The 22,069-nt window shown below is 40.5% G+C and overlaps 1 protein-coding gene across 6 annotated transcripts in view; it reads right to left on the bottom strand.

Annotated features, from left to right (window-relative positions):
- CCDC141 (coiled-coil domain containing 141) overlaps positions 1–22,069 on the bottom strand; it is a 229,045-nt gene that overhangs the window by 61,907 nt on the left and 145,069 nt on the right. For all 6 annotated transcript variants that reach the window (XM_047722306.1, XM_047722305.1, XM_047722307.1 and 3 more), the window contains 4 exons: positions 10,282–10,423; positions 8,417–8,536; positions 6,545–6,736; positions 395–574 (listed from right to left, as the gene is read on the bottom strand). In XM_047722306.1, the coding sequence (XP_047578262.1) occupies positions 395–574; positions 6,545–6,736; positions 8,417–8,536; positions 10,282–10,423 (634 nt within the window). The remainder of the gene's footprint in view (positions 1–394; positions 575–6,544; positions 6,737–8,416; positions 8,537–10,281; positions 10,424–22,069) is intronic.

The raw sequence follows: 22,069 nt of genomic DNA on the forward strand, positions 1-22,069 counted from the left end.
AATATGAACACTTTTTTTTTCCCTGTGTAGCTACAGAGGGTTAGAAACAGATATGAAGACAGATCTGGCTTAACAATTAAAAAAAAAAAAAAGTTTTCTAGCAGCTGGCATTTTGTACAATGAAATGAGCAGTTTTATTAGAAAGATACTTGGGGTATTAAAGGAGAGGTAGATTAGCCATTTTTTTAAAAACTTTGTAGAGAAGTTTATATGGGTCAGAGGTTGATATAAAGATTCTCGAGTAAATAAATAATAAAGAATAACAATAAAACAAAAAACAAAAACCAAAAGCAACTTCTTACATCAGCAACACTAATTAGCAGACAGATGAATTGGTTCTGACTTTGACAAGGAATCCTTGCAGAAGGTGTAACCCATTTAATGTCGTTCTTACCATATTTATTAAATTAAGGAACTCAAGCCCTAGATCTTGAGTTAAAAAACTCCTCTTCAAAAATAGCTGCCACTGCTTCTCAGCTGAATCGGATCGATGCTTGACTTCAGCATCGTCCTCTTCCTTCTGCAGGATTTCAGTTTGGTAAAACTCCTTTAGGCTCCAATACTGCTCCTGTACCTAAAAGGGGAAAAAAAAAAGGAGAATATAAATGAAAATTAAGAACACTTAAAAACATTTTTAAAGAAAAAATAGCAGTAAATTCTAATAAAAACCTATATAAAAATTAAACAAACCACATTTCAGAATTCTTTAAGTTATTATTGAATATTGTCAATTTACTAAAAAAACATGAAAATCTGTTTAGGTTGTCGACATACAGGACTACCCCTCAGTAGCAAATTAAGCTGACAAGTTTGTTACCCGTAAGATCTCATTACCATAAGCAAAACCATCTTTATGTATTACATATGTGCATGTTTTGCAACTGGGGACAATTTGCGTCAAAGACCAGTGTGGTTCCCTTTAAAGCTGAGTTTTATAATTCAGAAGGAAGATACACACACACACACACACACACACACACACACACACACAAACACACACACAACCAGGGAATACAAATCAGAAAGAAGGAAATGTAAGCCAGTACAAATTATTTGTAATTATTAATCACAATTTCCTTCTAATCAGTGATAAACCAGAATAAAAAAGCACAATTACTAGTATTACTAGTAAGTATTACTAGTAATACTAGTAAGTATTACTAGTAATACTGCAAGTATTAATATTAAGCTGCCTCCCTAAGCTTGTCTTACTGAGATATAATACTTTGCCTGCCTAAAATTATATTTTCTCATTTGCTAACCAATACTAGCAGTACTAGATTATTCTAAATCACTCTCTTTGATCAGAGCTTATATAAAATCAAATGCACCTATAGAACTGTAAGGACCTATTGAGAAACTGTCCCTGCTCCCCTTCCCCCAGGGGATTTACTTGCAGACAAGTCCCGAAACCAGCTTCAGGGAACAAAGCCCAGATACAAAGGTGGGTCAGGCCAGGTGGAGACATCCGATCAGTGGGGGGGATGCATACTGTCTCCCTGGTTACCAAGGAGTATGGGCCCCGCCCTTTGGGCGCCAATCCCAATCAAGGTGTAACAGGCTGATTCAAATGTCTACTAGGGTCAATTGTAACTGAATTGGTCACCTAGCATCACTGTGGAGTTTCCTGTGTGTGTTACAATCTCATTGGCCACCTGTGCGTAGCCAGGCCCGACCGCATGGCCTTTGCCCTTAAAAGCTACTCTGTGAAACAGAGAAGGGTCGCCCTCTCTTGTAAGAGGTGCGTCCCCGAATGTTCGGTGAGATTCTTGATGCTTGGCGCGAAATAAAGCTTTGCTTGACCTTCGCTTTGTATCAATCTTGCTCCTTTAATCACGGACCCATTATTGGGGCATAACAGAACTATAGATTAACATGTAATTGGGTAATGTAAAAATAGTAGAAAAATTCTGACACAAGCCTTTATGCATGTTGAGTAATAGTTAATGGTTAATAGAACAAGACTCAAAGAGCTCATAACTACCAAAAGCAATCTAAACAAGGTGAGAAATTTCAGGCAATGGTTAGTCACCATATTTTAAAGATATCAACATCATTCATCATTTAAAGGAACCTAATGGATGGACCTGCAAATGGTGCTCAGAAACGAAGTTCTATCCTCATTTCCCATTTTCCATTTATTCATGGTTCTGTCTTGCTGATGCTTGTTTCCTCATCCTAGAATGAGCTTTCCACAATTTTCTGTTGCTACTTATCCTTCCTAAACTAGTGAAAATGCTACCTCCTCCATAGAGGCTCCTAAGATTCCCCACGAAGCATTAAGCATTCATTTCCTTGGGTTCCCAAAGACAGTTCTGGGGGAAAAAGAACCATAAGCAAATTATCGCAACACAAAGTCAAGTATAAGCACAGTGTTATACGCCTGCTGAGAAGGGACCACAAAGTCTACATGGAGTAAATAGGGAAGAATTTAGGAAAGGAAGTGACCTTTGATCTGTGTCTTTCAGAATTGTCCAGGGTGAAAAGCAGTAGAAGGAGATCCCAGACGGAAGGGTTAACAAGTGTGAAAACTCTGGCTGGTTCAGAGCGCAATAAAATATCTTAGGCTGAGCGAAGCTGAGGTTACAGGAGCTGAGCGGTTAAGAAAGAAGCTAGAGGGATCACAGCGCCTGGTAAAGCTGGCCAGCAGGTTTCAACTTGTTTTCTACCTTAACCAACAGGATGTGACGGATTCTCATTAGTTTGAAACAACTGATAGCTGTCACAATAGTTCAGAATCAGCATGACAACTATCAGCATTTCTGGGGGGGCGGGTGTACCTACAGGCTGGGGTGTCAATCTGATGGGCTGTCAGTTTTGTGCAACTCTCAAAACATAAATTTTAATTCATCCTCCTACTCCAACGGCTCAAAGAAGCCTTCAGTACAAGTGAGAAGGACGCCATGTATAGGAATTCCCTTGAATCTGTACTGGTTTATGCTATAAGGGAATTAATGATAAACTTTAATACTTCATCCATTTTGGGGGAAATATAATTTGAAAAAAGTTATTTATAATTTGAAAAAATTTATAATTTGAAATTTATAATTTGAAAAAAAGTTATTTATAATTTGTTTCACAAATTACATTTGTCATATTACCCTAATGTCAGGAGGCAACATGATCAGATTTGCTTTAGAATGACCATTTATCATCAGGAGTGAAGTGGAGAATTATGGGAAGTGGAACAAGCAAAAGACAACTTCTTTAAGCTGAGCAAGAGATGGTGAGGGCTTGAACCAAGGAAGCAGTGGTTCAGGTGGAGGGGAAGGAGAATTCAGAAATCTTTAAGGTTGTCCCTATAGATAAACAAAGGATAGCATGGCCTTTGAATCAGGAAAAGCCAAAAGGCAGGAGACTGGGGATAAACTTCAGCTTTGACATTTACTAGCTGCTTGATCACCTAACTTCTCAGAGTCTCAGTTTCCCTCATTTGTGAAAGAGCGATAATAGTAACTAAACAGAGAGGTGTTATAAGGATTAAACGAAATCAGGAATGAGGACACTTGGGTGGCTCAGTAGGTTACACATCTGCCTTTGGTTCAGGTCATGATCCCAGGGTCCTGTGACTGACCCCACCTCAGCCTCCTCACTCAGCAGGGAGTCTGCTTCTCCCTCCCCCTTTTACCTCCTCCCTCCCTGCTTGTTCTCTCTCTCTCACTTCTGAATAAGTGAATAAAATCTTTAAATAAAGACATATAATCAGGAATGAAAAGCATGGGACCTCGTACAAAGTAAGTGCTCATTGGGAGAGGTCTTGGAAAAGACTCTGAAGCTTCTACATAGGCCTTCTGAAAACTGATGGGGTCATTAAGACACAGAAGAACATGTTTGACAAACAGATAACTGGTTGTGTTTTGTTGAAGTTCAGGAATCTCCAGGATATATAGGGAATTAGTATGATGGGAAGTTGAAAGCACTGACCTAGGGCTTGGAAGAGTGGGGGCTGAGGAGCAATTTGAGTTATTGGTGAATTAAAACCGCACGTAGGGGTGTGATTTTGTATAGAAAGTGTACAGAATGTCCAAAAGGGAGCACAGGCAAGAGCTCCAAGACCCATCACACCTCAGAAACAGAAATCTAAGTGAGGGAAAAGGAGAAGGAACAGATAAAGGAGTAGATAAGATGATGCCTCTTATGTGGATATCCAAATAAGGTACGTCTACAGAGGCAGAAAGCATTTCCGAGCTTGCCTGAGGCTGGAGAGTGGAAGCCAGGACTGACTAAAACTATGCAGCAGGCCCCTATTTGGGGTGACAGAAATATACTAACACTGGAGTGCAGTGATGCCTGCACGGCTCTATAAATACACTAAAACTCCTCACACTCTAAAATAGGGGAATTTTATCCTACATAAATCATACTGCGACAAATCTGCCTTTTAAAAAGTCACGGGAGGTAAGAGCGAGACAGTTAAATAAATGTGGCAGAGAGATGAACAGGAATGAGGACTGAAAAAATAAAGCATCTCATTTGTCCTCTAGCAAGTAGCTTATCGGAACACTTTTGATGGAGGGAAAGAGGTGGCAAATGGCAGGACTGAAGAGGGAGCACACTAGAGGCAGTGGGGCGAGGCTTGGGGAGGACCGGCAAGCAGAGGCCAGAAGCAGCGTCTCCCTGTTCCGAGAGCGCAGGTGCAAAGGGAAGGACAGCTACAGAGCGGCAGCCTCGGTGAGGGTAACACCACCGGCCATGGCTGTACACCCACGAGAAGGAAGCAAGGAAAAAAGCAGATTGGAACAACTGGAGGATGGATCTAGTTGAAGTCGATTCGGAAGGGCGCAGGCGTGTGCAGGGAGGCACCGACTGCTGATTTGTGTTGTGCGCAAATAGAGGCTTCACGTTATTGGCAACTGGGGGACGCCACGTGTCAATAGCTTTGCAAGTCGAAGGGGGCCAAGGTTTTTTGTGTCACATGTATCAGTCACATACGAGGAAAGGGCGCTGGCTGAGATTTAGGGATGGAAACTGTGGTAAGACGTTTGAGAATTGCTACTGAATGGGCGCCAACGAGGGAACATACCGGAACCCCAGCAGTGGCAGAGACCCGTTCATTGTAACGGTGCCAGTCAGCACAACTGCATAATTTTCTGCAGGAGCGTCTGAAAGCTGAATAAACAGAGTGTTGGATTGGCCTGGTATTGGGAACTGGCAGGGAGAGCAGGATGGACGGCAAGGAGATGACGGCAGGGGGAGCGGGCTGGAGATGAATAACCAGGACCTGGGGAGGAAAGAAGGAAAGCCTGAAGGGGTCAGAGGGTGACGGACTGAGAGCACCGCCAGGTTGAGAAGGACAGAATGCTCCACAGAGAAGAGAACAGATTTAGTGAGGCCAGGGAGGGTGGAAGGACATGAGGTCCTTCTGAGAAAGTGTTTCTTGCAAAGCTAAGGTCCAGCACTAGAGAGACTCTTGGTCCCAAAGACCAGAGCGGGCATGGAAGTAGATGCTGAACTAGAAGCCAAGCAGGTGCATTTTTGGCAATGGTGACACAGAAAACAGCATTTCTTTGCACCTCATCCACCATTTCAAGTTCTGACTAAAAATGTTCAGCAGGATAATCCTGTCAGTTGCAACACCGCTCCCAAACCATGAGGGTTCAGGACTAAGAAAAACTAAATAAAAGTTTAGGTGACTAAAGGTGGAGTAAAGATGTGGAACAGGAGGCGGTGATTACCTGAGATTTGCAGGGACTGGGCATGGCCTTCCTTCTGAGTGGGGAGAATTAAGAATATGAGGGAAGGAGAGCTGACAGGGGAGACTGTGCTTAAGCAGGACACTTGGCGGAGGGATGGGGGTGGCGGGAAGGGTGCCAGTGGGAGGGTCGGGGTGAGAAAACAGAATTCCAGCATGCTCCTTAACTTTGGTTGGCTTTACCTGGAAGTTGACCGCAGCAGGTTCTACCTTGCACTAGGCCAGTGCCCGCCTCCCTGAGAGCTGGGGAGTGTGCCTGCTCCTAGGTGGTGCCCTAGCCCTTTTCATTACTCTCTCAGAGACTGGGATCTCTGAAAGATGGTCGTAGTCTATGAATCGTAGTCTACGAGAGGGAATTTCACAGATTCTCTAGTACAACCCTGTCAAGATAGTGCCTCAGAAGACGCTCTCTGAGGTAAACTTGTTAAAAGGCATCAAACAATACAGATCTGAGATGACCCAAAAGCCTGTAATTTTTTATTCTGTGTATGTATTTTAAAAGAATCGTAGTAATTGTTCAGTATTCAGAGAGATCCATAGTGAAAGGTGACTTATTTTTAAATGCTTTTGTTCTATGTTTAGGATATTGTAAATGCTTGTAGGTCACAGTAAAGAGTGTTCCAACACAACCACCTTGCTTATTTGTGAATATATCTACACCTAACAATCACCTTATTTTTTAGGAAAACAACCTACTCTTTGGGTCCTTGGGTGGTGCCTTGGGCCAGTAAGTGAGTACACGCATGGGAGTGGAGGATACGGGAATACCCAGCAGGGCTTCTATCCCCAGAGAAAGCGGGAAGAAGGGCAGAGGTCACCTTGCTGAAGAAGGTCAGTGTGTAGGCACCATACCTCTTCTGAGGACTTTAGAAATGCCACATAAGATTGCAGGACTTGTGACCTGGAGCTGATGCTTTGGCCAAGTATTTTTAATTCTTCCTCTAACCATTTAGCTTTAGAAGAAAGCAATGCCACTTCGTCAGGTTCAAATTCATTTTTCTCTGTCATAAGCTTTGCAGCTGTTTCTAATTCATGTGCTGTCTCCTATGAAAGCAAAGCACAGGAGGTCAGAAGCTGACAGGGGAATCATGAACATTCACATTTTATTACCTTCTGTACATCCATCTATTACGATTATTAATTGAACTTGTACCAGAACTCTCCTCAGTGAAAGAAAGGCACAACTTTCAAAACTTAAAAAAAAAAAAAAAGTTATCTTAAAATGAAAACCATCTCAAATTATTCTATCACTCTATCAGCTCTGCTTTTCATTTGGAGCATTCTATTTTTTGTGTCACAAAGAGAGGACAGGCTGTTTGGTATGAAATGTTATAAAACAAAATGGCAGAAATGTTTTAAGTAAGTTAGTTATACATGAGGATTGCTTTATGAAATTTAACAATAGCTCTAGCAAATTCTTAAGCTAATTTTGTTATACAAGAGATGGCAAGTTTATAGAAATTGTTTACTCCTTGTTTAATTTATTAAAAAATGGCATGTCACTTATGCAGTCTTACTTAAATCTTTGTCTAGAAGGGTTTTTGAACAAGGGTAGGGGAAATGTTACACATGAAATCTAAACAGCCCACAGGGTTGCTCTTCTGGGTTTTTTTTTGAGTGCAATTTCTGTCAAGTAAAATCTCATGGATTGAATGGATAAGCAGGTGCGGTAGGCATTATATCTACAATTGCCACAGAAAGAGCCATGTAGAATTTTATGTGAGGCTGAGCTAGGAATCAAGCAAAAATGAAAGAAAAAAGCTTCCTTGTCATTTGCAGCAAGAAGGAATTGCTTCCCTGCTTGTGTTTAATATGCTTCCCAAGTACTCCACTGAATGAAGCTAATTTTCATTTCCAAGTGTTGCTTCCAGATAGCACTCTGGGTAGGAGGAAGCAGAGGAGTTTCTCCCCTTGCCATTTCCTCCCTCTTTCTAAAATTCTTAAAATTAAAAAAAAAAATTGAATTCAGACATATGTTTTATTTTAAACATTTGAAATAATGAGTTTTTTAAAATTCCATTTAAAAAAATCAGTTTGTGAGTTCCCAAACATGAAGGAGGTCTTCTGGCTGAGGACCGAGAGAATAACAAGGCTGTTGCCTACAGACTTGGGTGAGCCTGGAGAGGTGCTAGACTCACCTTTCTGAACATCTACTGGGGCCGGCTGGGGCTCAGTGTGGACGTGGAGCTACTAGCAGGAATATATTCGAACCTAAGTCCCGGGGGAAAGAGGTGAAGAGGAGCTAGAGAAGGTGCTGAGAAGAGGAGGGTATTTTCTAACCCTTAACATGGGGCTTGAGACAAGATTGTGTTTTTATTTGCTTCCTGGAATCTTGCATTAATGCATGTTGCTTCTGGGAAATTTTCTTTTGTAAGTTACTCTAGCAGAAAATCACAAATGGTCTTAGAAAAGCACTCTCTCTGAGTCCTGTGGCATCCCAAAAGGAGTTGTTAACATCTCCCCAGTGAGGAAAAGGGGCCAAATGAGTGTTTAATACCAGGTTACAAAGTTTCAGTGAGCTCAAACACCCTAAAAAATGCACATACAAGTATAAATAATTTAGATACACATAATAGAAGTTTTAAGTCATTATTTACCACAAATATTACTTTAGAATTGCAACCTTCAAGAGAGCTAGCATTAAGTTCTATAGCCACTGAATATAAAGAAAATAAGTCATATTTACAAAATCATAACCACAATAATAATTCCTATTTAATTTACCTTAGCTTGCATATCTAGTTCCAAGTATTTACTCAAAATCTTCCCTGATTCAGAAAGGCTGGAACCGACATCCATTGCATTGGAAAGTACTGGAATGATTTTCTGAATTGACATTTCCACCTTTAGCAATAAAGAATACATTGCAGTCTTAGTAATATGTACTTGCACACGTTTGCCTATGTATAGAAAATATAAATACTACTCTCTCCATTCCCATTGTACTTTAAATGGATATACCAATTTTCATCTAAAAATAATTTTAAATATTTTGGAATGTCATGGTTAAATTAATAATGTTGCTCTTCATATGAGGTAATACTACTGACCCACGAAGAAAGAGTATATGTTTAAAGATATATATTTATAAACAGACACATACTTTATTAATAACAATGAGATATAAACAATCACCCATACCTTCTAAGACTTTATCACCTATATTGCCTAGAAAGGAGAATGTACCTGCTAACACATCAGCAGAGATGAATTTATCTGATTAATTAACTCACAATCGCCCACTGTAAGTTGAAGGTGGCCCAGTTTACAGGCACATCATGAAGTAAAGGTCCAAAGCCTGGGTATTAAATCACCTGCAGGGCTGCTATATTTAGGGACCCTGGGGCAGTACCGAACCCTGTACATGTGACATTAAAACACGGAGACACACGTGGGCCATGTTATTGATGAATGTCAGGGACTATGATTTGATTTTTAGTACACACAAATCAATGGAAAAGTAATCTCTAAAGGATTCTATAACATCCAAGTTACGCTCTTCGTCTCCTGGCTCTCACCAGAGTCCATACTTTCCAGAGTCAAGTTGAGTCTGAATTGGCAGTCAGACAAGGAGCAACAGTTGTCTGAGTTCCTACGGTGTTGTCCACCACCACCAAATTAGCTTGAGTCTCAAACTCCAGGGAATGTGGCACCGCAGCTGCTGCCTTATTTGGAATCTCCCTGGACCCAGGCTTCAGAACAAGTCTCAAATTCCCAAGTTTCTGGATCAATAACAGGTGGGAAGGCAATGTGGATAGAGATGTGGTTATTTCATGTCCTCTCCTGTGAAGTCTGCTAATTCTCGTCATTTAAGACGAGAATTCTCGTCAGGCATATGAGCCCACTGTATCAGATGAAGACATCATTGAAAATCTGAGACCCAGCTGGGGCATCAAGGTTCATTAGCATTAAAGTCACTGAGATAGATTTTGCTGAATATCCCAGCTACAGATAAGCTATTTTTTATTCAGCCAAATAGCAGCTGCTTGGTTTTATTCCTCTTTGAAAATAGGAAATAAATTTCTCCCGTACTGATCCATTGTATCCACTTTGCAGAAAGAGGATTTTCATAAGTATGTTTCTATTCAGAATGACCACGTCCTTTGTGCCAACCTCCTTTAATAGAGTACGATAATGACAATTTAGCCCTGAAAATCCCTACAACATCATTTTCAGTATTTACATGCCATCCTCATACTGTATGATACCACATTAACTGAAATTTGTGCCTACCGAAACCAGGCACAGACCCACGTAAAACAAGGACCCAGTCCCAGTATGCACATGGTTCAGTTCTGTACAAAGCAAGAACTGCTTCTGTGTGTACGCGTCCAGGGCTGGCTGGTGGGGTAGGTAGGATTACACAGCATGTTTTCGCAACCTGGGACAGGAATGGTTGCTGAGCAAGAGTGAACTGTAACTCCTGTTGTTCAATGATAAACCCTAATGTGGAAACTATGAGAAGCCAAAGGAGACGCACCACTGTTCTCCCGCCATCCCCTGTGCTGCAGGTGCTGTGCCGTCTGGTATCACTAAGCAAGGAGCTGCATCTAAGTAGTAGCCAACAGAGGACACATTTAAGAGACTACCTTCTTGAGGTGGCCCTCCACCGAGGCAATTAACTGCTGTTTCTTAAGAGCAAATTCTTTGTGCGCTGAACACTGTTGGGTCAGTTGGTCCATTCGTCTCTGAATGCATCGCATCATCTCATGGACTCCACTTACCCGAGAGCTGAATGAAACAAGTCAGCTGTTAGTTCACTCTGCCCTGATAGAGAAGCCCCAGAAACAGGGAACATTTCAAACTGGATCTGCTCTTTCATGATAGGGATGAGTCACTAGAAGTTATCAAGCTTCAGGCTTTGGGATAACAGAAGTTGAGTAGCACCAAATTATGTTCCCTTGTTTAAATCAGTCAGTCCTAAGGGAAAAGATGAGTTACGGGTTTTTGCAAACAGGTCTAGTCTTCTTTTCTAAAGGTTTACTTTTTAATATTTCTCTAAGATATTTTGAGAACCCTATGGCAAAAAGCACAGTATGTTTGCCAAACGTTTTCCTGGGGGTGTGATTTAAAAGCTTCATTTATCTAAAGATGCTCTTTGAATAGAAATGTGGATCAGCCAATTAACAAACCATTTACTAATCCAACAGGGCAAAATATTTATGTAACACTAAGTTCCTTGTTCTCGATGATGACGAATGCTCAAGGCTATATTCATTAAGTGAAAACCAAGTTATCACCAACAATTGGGAATCTAATGTACTTGTTCATAAAAAAAGAGACCAAGCCTCACATTGTCATTTTTCACCTGTCAATAGAAAGAGAAAAGTGACATGAAAGCTCATAAAATGCACATGCATTTAGAACAACAAATGACCTTAGAGTTAGATCCCATTTGCTCTGGTCTAAAGATAAATTAGCAAGTTTCCTACCCATGTCCAATGTAGGCCCATCAGCCTTGCAAGACAATGAAGGGAGGCTGCTGGTGGAAAGAGCACCTTTTAATTTGTCCACCTACCCCTAAGACAGAGCCTCTCCTACTACATAAGAAATTGAAGCCTTCTATTTTATGTCAGTCATTTCCTCAAACACTAATAAAGATTAACATGATAACTCTGAAATTTAATTACCCAGAGGTAAAAAAGATCTTGGAGTGAGGTATAGATTTCAGTAATTTTACCTCAAATAATTAATTTATGACTCTGTAAAAATGAATTTAATTAGTAATGAAATGAGGGCAAGATCCCATATGACTGAGAGGTAAAGTAACTTCACAGGAATGACAATAAAGCTGCCAAAGGGGTGAGAGTTCATCAGGCAGCTTGATAATCTTGTTGGATGTGCGTGGGTTTCGTGTGTGTCCTGTGGGTACCACTGGCAACCGTATTTTGGTTAGGTTTTAGACTTTGGGACATTATATACTTAAAAAAAACACTTAAAAGTCCAGTTGTCCTATGTATTTTAAGTTCCAGGTTCTCTGTAGAATATGCAAATCTGGAATGAGAAGGTCCAGTAACAAAGAAAGTGAAGTAGCTGCAATGTGGAAAGAAGATACAGAGAGCAGTTAGGGAAAGTAAACGTTTTCTAAAAACAATGACTGAGTGCTACTGTGGAAAGGCAGCATTTTTAATGTTTTAAATAGTCTCTTTTCTAATTCTCATTACTACCCTATCATCTGGGTGTAATTGTTATCTCCATTTTGCAGATGAGTAAACTGAGGAACGAAAAAGCTCAGTAACTTGCCCGGGTCACCATTACTAAGTAGCAGACCTGGGATTTGACCCTGTTCATCTGAGCTGAGTCCACATTCTTGACACATGAAGGGATGAGAGGGTATTCGTCCTCTAAGTTTTCACCCTCACTGGAGCTGTTAATGGAACAGATTACCCAGGCTGGCATGTTCTTTTGACATTGGCTGGCTTCTAGAAAGCAATATCTGCCTGTAGTTTGCAAAGCGGCCACTAGAGGGATACTTGTCCAAGTTCATGTTTTAAAGGACCCTTCAGGCAGAGAAAAGTAATGGGGAAACAAAACCAGATCAAGCATTCCTTTTGTGAAAATACTGCTTTATAGCAACATACAATTTTTAATTTAGATGAATTACAACCAAGCAAATTCAATCTCTCTGTTTTGGAAGGATGATTCCTTTTCAATTTTTCAATGACCCAGGAAGTTGGGTCTCATTTTGTGGGGATCTGTGCCTTATCATATAGATCTCATTGTAAATTTTTTTTTTTTTTTTTTTTTTAGGGGGCACTGGAGAGGCATAGGGTGAGGGAAAAAGGGGATAATGGACTCCAATGCAGGGCTTAATCTCACAACCCTGAGATCATGATCCCAGCCAAAATCAAGAGTCAGGTGCTTAACCCCCTGAGCCACCCAAGTGCCACACATCACAAATTATTTAAGGGAAAGGACCACATGCTTTTCATCCATATATCCTCTGTAGCTCTGAGCACATGGACTTGTTAGTGGATCAATGCATATTTTCAAACTAAATAAAATATACTTTGATCAAAATTTAAGGGAAAAAAGATATAGATCTAAGAAGAAGAACATATGCAGAGACTTACTGTATAAAAATGTCACTAGTGGGGCGCCTGGGTGGCTCAGTGGATTAAAACCTCTGCCTTTGGCTCAGGTCATGATCCCAGGGTCCTGGAATCGAGCCCTGCATGGGGAATCTCTGCTCAGCGGGGAGCCTGCTTTCCCCCCCTCTCTGCCTGCCTCTCTGCCTACTTGTGACCTCTGTCTGTCAAATAAATAAATAAAAATATTTTTAAAAATGTCACTAGTAAAGTGTCCAATAGTTTTTAAACAACGATGACTTTGCCCTTTGCTTAATTACAGAAGTTTTAAGCTATCCAAAGTGACGGATTTGTTATTGGATGTTTGATATTTATCATTAGGTTGAGTGACTTCCTCTACTTAATGCCTCAGGGGGCTTCCTGAATGGCCTTGTTTGGCTGTGCGTTATTGACTGTCCAGGGTATGCTCTACACTCTTACTTGTGGCTTAGGCCCCTTCCTAGGTACGAGGAGTTCTGAATTACCTTACTTACCACAGCCAGCTCTGGTTTTCCTTTCCTGGTGTCAGCTAGATCATGTGTCTGATCAGGCAATAATCTCTTTCCTCTCCCTGATTCCCAATGGGCATATATATGTCACACCTCTAACCCTAGGGCCACTCCCTCCTTCCCTCAGTTCTGTCTTACTAAAGAACCTAATGAGCAGGTTACAACAAGCTCTGATTAGTTTCAGTTAGAAACATTAAACACTAATTCTAGACTTTTCTTTTGAACATTCCAGAACATTTTAAAACATGCATAGCATGCATATTGGCAATTTTCTCAGAGCCTGAAAAGCAGATGGTTTGATCAAAGGAAAAATATGATCTCACTCTCCGCCAGCAATTCTTACATGAACTGAAAATAAATTACTAGAATTCCATCAGTCACTCAGGAATGAGTCTTATTCCTTCCCAGGAGTGGTACTGAATGATAGAGCAAGAACGGAGGGCAGGTAACAGAACTTGATTGGAAGACGTGCCCTGTCATGTCGCGCTCACTCTGAGGCCACCTGCTCCCGTACCACCTCACTGGGTGGGAGAAGGACTAAGGGCAGACTTCTGAGTCTAGCAAACTGTGGCTCTACAATTTGCTCTGCATACACTGATTGACCTTTAGGTTTTCTCTGTAAGAATGGATTAGAGGGTGCCTGTTTGTGGCATGGACATGAAGTACACTAGATTATTCCTGATGTGGATTTTGACTTTCCCAAGCATCACAGATACTCAGAAATGACAGACTGTGTGGGCTTCTTCAGACATTCGTTAGAAACTCCATCGTGGAGCATTTTCTCCCCTACTCACTGAACCAATTAGAGGAAAGGGAAGGGGGAAGAAAAATGCTTGACTTTTTTTTTTTTTTTCTAAAGAGCAGAGACATATTGACTCCTGGCTCAAAAATAGATGGTTCTATTTGTTGAACAGAAGCAGTTGCCCCATCTCTGCATCTGTTGCAAATTGAGGCTGGGGGAAAGGAAGCAAATCCCAACGTTAATATGTTCTAATGATTCTTTCCGGAGGACAGCAAGTTGCTTTCAAACCTTTCATAAATTACTATTGGCAGCCCATCTGGATTAGGAGCTGAACCAGATGGTAAGCACTTGACAGCTTACTCTCTCATCTGAAAGAATCAGCTGATCATAGTTTTCTTTTGGTCTGTGAACAAATCAGACTCTGAAAATGGAAAAAAAATATTTTCTTTATCTTTAGCTTGCTGCTTCTTTTGACAGGGACCCAAACAGTATCCCTTCATGTTTATGATCTTTATTTTGGAGGAAATAATGGCTACTGTCTAGTTTTCATCCCTACTTTGAAAAAAGTGCCACTCATACTGTAAAAGTGAAATGCATGTTTTTACCATTTTTTCCCTCTGACTTAAGTTAGTCATGTTGTGAATGCCTCACTACCAAAAAGTAGTAAGTGGGGCTGAAGCTACGGGTGTCCTGGGTTCTGGTCCAGATGCATGGCAGAGATAGGCACAAGCTCCACAGGAAAATCTGTCCTGCGCAAAGGGTACCATAGCCAGGATTCTACCTGAAGTCAGTAACGGGGAGGGCGTTCTCCCTCCTTGTAAAAGGAGGTTGGAAAACACTATCGACAACTGGTGCAGGGGCCAAGAAATCAGACCCATCAGGGCAGCGGAGGATCAGCCCCACCGCCTACTGCATCTCTGAGAGCCACAGCACCTCCACGAGTAACTCTGACCAGAAAATACAAGCTGGACAGAGGTCACAGAACATGGAATTCAGGGGGAAGTCATGTCGAAGTCGTTAAGGAGGAAAGAGTCAAGAGCAGAGTACAAAGCAGAGAAAATAAGCAAAGAACAAGCACCTCCCACTCCAGATGAGAGTGCAACCTAGAATTTCAAAACACACAAGGCATATAAATCCTAACAAAAGACAAGTCAACAATCGAGAGATAAATGTCCTCAACCTGAAACAAAAGAAAGCCGGAAAGCCAAGTGGAGCAATCTGAAATGACCTTTACATAAACACACCTGAGGTCATTAGAAAGACAAAGAAAAAAAAAACCAACACCCATCATCAAAGAATAAGAAACTCTGAAACAAAGACAGTCAGAAATAAAACAAAAATAGATATAAAAAATGAGTTAGAAATCTCAGAAATGAAATCAATATGGTTATGAAAGCTAGGGAAAAAAAAAAAAAACAACCAAAGAGAAAACCAGTGTGAGGGACTCCCTGAGGCAACAGGGCAGAGAGCTGATGGAATGACAAGTCAGGAAGGCAGTTCAGAGTTCTGGGAGGCAGACCCAGACGCTCCAACATTCTCCACCAGGAGTTAAAGAAGAAAAAAGAGAGAACAACGGAAAATCAATATTTAAAGATGTAATCCCTGAAAATCTTCCATGATTGGTGACAGAAATCCTCAGATAAAAGGGACACAGAAGAACTAAACAGACCAATATTCCCAATATTCTCTTTTAAGATAATTTGGAAAATATAAAATTACATTTTAATGTATTCTTTCCAAAAAAGTTTTTCTCTTGCAGTCCTTTTCTCCTTCCAAAGTTAGAATGGTGCGATCTACACAATGTGGATCCTCACATTATATGGTGAGGATACTGTGTCTTCAAAGAATCCTCAGAAACACACTTTTCATATTGGCTTAGAATATTCCACAATGTGTCTGCCTTGAAACTAATCAAACATTTCCCTATTTGAAATAGTCAAATAGGGGGGACTATTTAGGTGGTTTTCAGGTTTGCCCTATTATAAACAGCACTGTGATGAGCATTTTATTCATAAATAGGCCCACTCACTTCTCTCCCTCTCTCTTTTCTGGTTTTTTGTTTGTGTGCTTTTCTCTCTAATCGGAGAGAACTCCTCTAGAGTCATCCAGCGCACAGATTTCTGCCCCTAAAGTCAGCCTTCCTCTCCAGACTGCAGCTCCAGATCTTTCTTACTCTGGGATGCTTTCTACTTCACATAATCCACATCATAAATGAATACATTCACATTGGAGTGCGTGACTCCTGGATATTTCACAAGAACCTAATCTGATTACGCCTAGTTTTAAGGGAAAGTATGAACTTTGCATGTTTTCCATACTAACAGTTTCAGAATTATAAAAGCCTGTGCAATGTGACCAGGCTCAGATTGTAGTTAGGACATTTACTCAATCTCTAAAAAGAACAATATACACTTGAAAATATTTGGAAAGTGGCTGAGTTGACTTTGTAATATCCTAAATTTTGGTATCTGACATTTACCCTCTAAATGCATCTTCAAAATTTTTTTAAAAGATTTATTTTTTTATTTGACAGACAGAGAGCACAAGTAGGCAGAGAAGCAGGCAGAGAGAGAGGAGGAAGCAGGCTCCCAGCTGAGTAGAGAGCCCGATGTGGGGCTCGATCCCAGGACCCTGGGATCATGACCTGAGCCGAAGGCAGAGGCTTTAACCCACTGAGCCACCCAGGCGCCCCACTTTTTTTTTTTTTTAAGTTATTTTAAGTCCTTAAATGCCCAGCAGAACTCCATTATGCATCCATAGATAACTCTATCAGGCGAAGGAAATTTCTGTCTTCGTTTCTTTGTTCTGTTGGAGGGTGGGGATTGTTTCTGTTTGTTTTTCAAATAGGATCTTTTAAAAATATTTTCACTATGATAAAAGCTTTCTTTTAATATTGTACCAGCACCATCACATTTCAAATGAAGCTGCTACTTTATAAATACTAAGATAAGGAACATAAAAAAAGGTTTCCCACCTGGTTGAGCTTGAAGGCTGATCTCAAAGCAATGTCATGAGTTAGAAGAAGAGGGGACATTGTCACAAGTCAAACAACTAGGGAATGATTCAGAACACCACAGAATGCAGAGTGACTCCATGAGATAGAGCTGACCAATACAAAGGAATTCAAAACTATTGTATGGTAGTTATTGATTTTATTCATCCTGGCTAGATGTAGAGCCTTCATCCAACTTAGATTATTCAACTCAACAATGGCCTTCTTAAATCCTTCATTTGACCTATCCTGATCATAGAAGCTAGGGACTGTGTCTTCCTTCTGTGAAGAGGTGGCCTCAATACCCACTGCCCCCATGGCTTCCTCGTCCGAGATCACACTCCCTTGTTGTGTCATTCCTTGAGTAGCCGTTAGGAAGGTTCTGGAGATTCGGGGCCAGGTTTATATATCTTTGACTACCCTTGAAGCCTGGTGCTGCTATGTCACTTGTGATGCTTATTCATAGGTTCAGTAACTTTTTAAATAAACTAAAAGAGAGAAAGAATTTGCAGGGAAGGGGAGACTTGAGTGACTCTTACAGATAGAGTACATTTTAAGTGTGCCAGAATGTAAAAGAAAAAGAATCCATGTGACCTTGTTATTGATTAAAGCGGAATGAAAGGAATAGACAGAGAGCTAGCCAGCTAACATAGTGGATCAGACCTGCATTCCAGGACTCACTTCACCTCTTACTACCCTGTGACAGGTAGTCGGGAAAGTGAGTGAACCTCTCTGTGCCCTAGCTTCCTCATCTGCAAAACAGAGGCAAGGATAATAGTAGTTCCCATAGGACAGGGTTGTTTTAAGGACTACAGTTTTTTAATGTATGTAAAGCACACGTGTTTGCCATTTTCGCCAATGAGTGTTTAAATAGTCCAGCCTGCACATGCTCGATCTTGTCTTCCGCTCCTCTCTCCTGTCACCTTCTCCTCCAGCCACCCTGCACTCCTTTCTGTTACATCTTTGCTGTTGTTCTGGGTCTACTCATCTCCCAGCTATGTGCATGGTAGCTCCTTCTCCTTGAAGAATCTTTCCCTGACTACAATGTCCACAGTGGCCCCCTCCCCACAGTGACTCTCTACCCCACTTCAATTTATAGTACTCATTGCTGCGCACGAGCATCTCATTTCCTGATTTAGCTGTTGGGTGGCTGTTTCTCTCCACTAGGATGTAAACAGCGTGAGGGCAGATGCTTCCCCTACTACATCAGATGCATGGGAACACCTGATTTATAAAAGATGCTCAATAATATTTTTTGGACTATATAAATGAATAAATAAATGAACATGTTCTGTCTAAAGTACATTACCCATTCCCCATCAAACAACAGAAGTCATAGCCAACATAAATGAAAATTGTGAAAAAAGAATACAAAATCCCAATTAACTCCTGTTTTTATTTCTTTATAAAATATAAGAATATAAAGATTGACATTAAGTAAGTAATAATAAGTGTTAGATCAAAACAGACAATACTTAAGGTTAAACGACAGCCAACTATCAGTCAGGATGAGGTTCGTTAGCTTAAATTCACTAAAACAAGGTAAAACAAAAACTACTCCAGTCTCTGATGCAAAGATAGAAATTGAGTCAACACTGAAGCAAGTTTACTTATAAATCTTAAGTTAATTTTAGCAAACAGAAAAAGGTGAATGGATATTGCACAAGATGGCATTGTATGTTTTTTAGTTCTGTATTGTTAGATACCCAGAGAGAAATGAGGAGGTCCTTGATTTTGTCCAATTATGGAAAACTTCATCCTTATACAAAGTCTCCAACCCAGGATTTCCAATCACCACAGCTTCCTGTGGTTGAAGGAATACATTGGCCTGTCTTCAGATGTGCTGCTCAAGGATGATGTCAAGCGGAGCTTCGGAAGTGGTGAGGGAGCGATGGAAGCCAGGAACTCTAACATCACTGTAAGTCTAAGTTTGACCATTATCAGATGCAGTAACTTGTGTCATAATTAAGTGCAAATGAATGCCCAAAAACATCTTTAAAATTAAAGTGTAGTTAGGTTAGATGACAGATATTATACTTTGAAAAGATGATAAATTACTTAGCAATGACTCAGAATTATCCCCCAATTACAGGGAGAAAATAGAAAAGCAAGGAAACACGTAAACAACCATTATTTATTTTGTGAGATTGTTCCAACTTCAAAGGTTTTTGATTCCAGGATAGAAAAACAGTGTGGATCTGTTCCTAATAAGGCAATAGTTACAGAAAAGTAACAACAAAGGTCTCAGATTTATTGGGAAGCATAGTCTCAGATAAATGTGAACTTCTGAAGTCCTATTTTGTTGACTAACAAGGAAAAAAAAAGATCTAAACGCCTCTGAAATTTCTATGTGCCCCAATACTAAATTTTGCCTTTTATTACCTTAAAATAAATGCTTATCTCCCCTATTTCAAATATAACCTTCCCTAGTTTGTGAAAATGAATAGAATGTGGTGCAGCTCTATCGTGATTAATTGAAACAACCATGTGACTCTTTGCATTTTGCTTTTAAAGTCCTTTGTAGGGAAGGTTAAAAAAAAAAAGTGAACTAATTGCTAAGAGTAGTGGTTTCATTCGATTAAAAAAACAAAAAACAAAAAACCCTCCATTTTACAGATGAGGAAACAGGTACAGAAAAATTAAGTTTAAAAGTCATAGCATTGTTTTGGTCCTAAGAATGCATGAAATAGAACTCTTTTGGATCTAAATCTTAAGTTTCTTATCCACACCAGTTTTCAAATGTCTGATAATGGGGACCTTAGTCATTTGTATCCTCTCAATGTGGCTGACATTCAGAAGCCTAGGACGCCATTGCAATGTTCAGGGACATGTTTATCCCCACTGCCAATGTTCTAAATTCCACCTTCACTCCAGCAGTGTCAGCAATTTGAAACCTCCTTCTTAGGTTCTGCTTCCCTCCTGTGGTGGTGACCCACACCATTGAACAGATGAGTCATTAGATGAGGAAAGGAAGCAAGTCTCAAATGTAATGCGTGGGATTGAGGTCCTTAGCTATGTGTGGCTTTAGTTTGCCACCAAGATTCTAATGCATTTCAATTCAGTTTTTAATGGATTTCTATTTTACGTCTACCTTCTGAATCAAAAATGTCCTTTGCCAGGTAACAATTTCACTTTACCTTCAGTTCCTCCCACAAAATGGAAAAATAGTATTGATTTGTAAAATACTGTGAAATCTTGGGGCAACCAAACACCTTGGAAGTACTCTGAAAGCTCATATATCTAGGACGTTAACAGAAACTATACTGACAATAAGTATGATTTTTTAAATATAGTTGCCTAACAATTTTAATTCAAGTTTCTTGAAACCATTCCTATTGCTTCTGTTAAGACATAATCTGCAGCCTAAAGAAAAGAACTGTAGATGCCCTTTCATAAAACAACATATATACATATGTATAAATTAAGCCTAGAAAGAAGACGCAAAGAATGAAACTAGCTAAGTAAATAAACATGTCGACCATGACCAAGTGGGTGGCCAAAAGCAGTCACTAAAGCCCTGAATATAGAATATAATATAAAATATAAGCACTTCCCCTCTTATATTTAAGTACTGAAGATGAAACATTACCAATTAGATCAAACAGGATAAAGTTTAAGAGTGATAAACTGTGACCCCTTTCCAACTCTGGGAGCTAAGCATCAACACTGAATAGTGAACTTCGGTTTCTTTCAGAACTTCTTTCAGTTTCTGGCCAGGAGCAGGGACTAGATTTACCCTCATTCCTGAAACGACTAGAAGAATAGACGAAGTATATGAAACAATAGTTCTCAGACACTGGACAACATCAGCTTACTGCCTGAGAGGCAGTTTCCAGACCAAAGCTCGGGGAGGTGGGACCAAAGGCAGCCCCAAGATCTTGCTGGGTTGAGGAGACAGGGCTCGTGCTTTGGGAGGCTGAGCCACCTGGAATTTCTGGGGCAGTGTACCAGAGACAGACTTCCAGGAATCAAGGGAAGGGTCTTGGGCTGCCTCCTGATCTACCCATGCATGAAAGGAAACCGCCCAAGTGCAAGGAAAGTACCACAAAAGTATCCTGAATGGAGTCTCTGTGCTTTGAGACTCACTTGCAAAACTGACAGAGGACCACTCCCCAAATTCCAACTGGAGACCTCACCAACTTAATCCAATCATCATGACTCAGCCCAGCGCCTGACATGTACCTTGAGTCCAGGCACCCACAGGAGCCTCTGCATAGTACAAGACACATGGACCTTTAAGCAGGGGAGAGGAGAAAGGAGAGTGCCCACACTTTGGGGCCCGACATGGATGTGCTGGGGCTCCTGGAGCAGCCAACACGCCATTACCTGATGTATGGCTTGGAGCGAAAGTAAAGAAACTTAGTAGCTACAGTTGTTAGTTTTCAAAAAGGGAGAATCATTTGCCCTTCTCATAGCTTCAGCTGTTTGGCTCCTATTGAAAGACCCTGGATTATTTCTGATCTTGGCTTTAGAGTCCCATAGCAACCATTACAAACCCTGGCTAAATATCTCTGTCCAGATGCAGACTGTCTTCTGAAGAGAAAGTTCCCTAAACCCAAGCTTATCAAATCAACACTTTTTAACACATCTAAAATAGAGCAGGATGAAGATTTAAAGAGAAACAGAGTCTTTTAAAAGAGTAAAATAAATAAAGAGAAGTAAAGTTATTTTACCACATTTGACCTATTTAGTTATTCTTCAAATTTAATGTTTTTGAGTTTCAAGAAGATTGCTGACATGGAGGATAAATATGGGTCTACCTTATTTGCACAAATCTCTTTGGCTCCTTCTGTTAAAATGTAAGCCCTGCCTTCATTTCTTCCTAAATAATATATGTTCTACCATCTGCCCCAGCATCTCCCTTTTCTCTTCCAATCCTATTCTTTCTCATATGTTCCCACTGCATCCTCTTTCTGTTTCTCAAGGTCCTTCTCGCTCCTCATTTCCACCCAGATCTAAACTCACTATTGATACACTCACCAAATGTGCTCATAAAAACAACCTGTCCTAGCACACTAGTTAAGAACATTCGGTCTAGGGCCTATGTACTTGGTTTCAAACCTGGAC

This window comes from Lutra lutra, chromosome 3, assembly GCF_902655055.1.
Source record: "Lutra lutra chromosome 3, mLutLut1.2, whole genome shotgun sequence".
Lineage (NCBI taxonomy): Eukaryota > Metazoa > Chordata > Mammalia > Carnivora > Mustelidae > Lutra > Lutra lutra.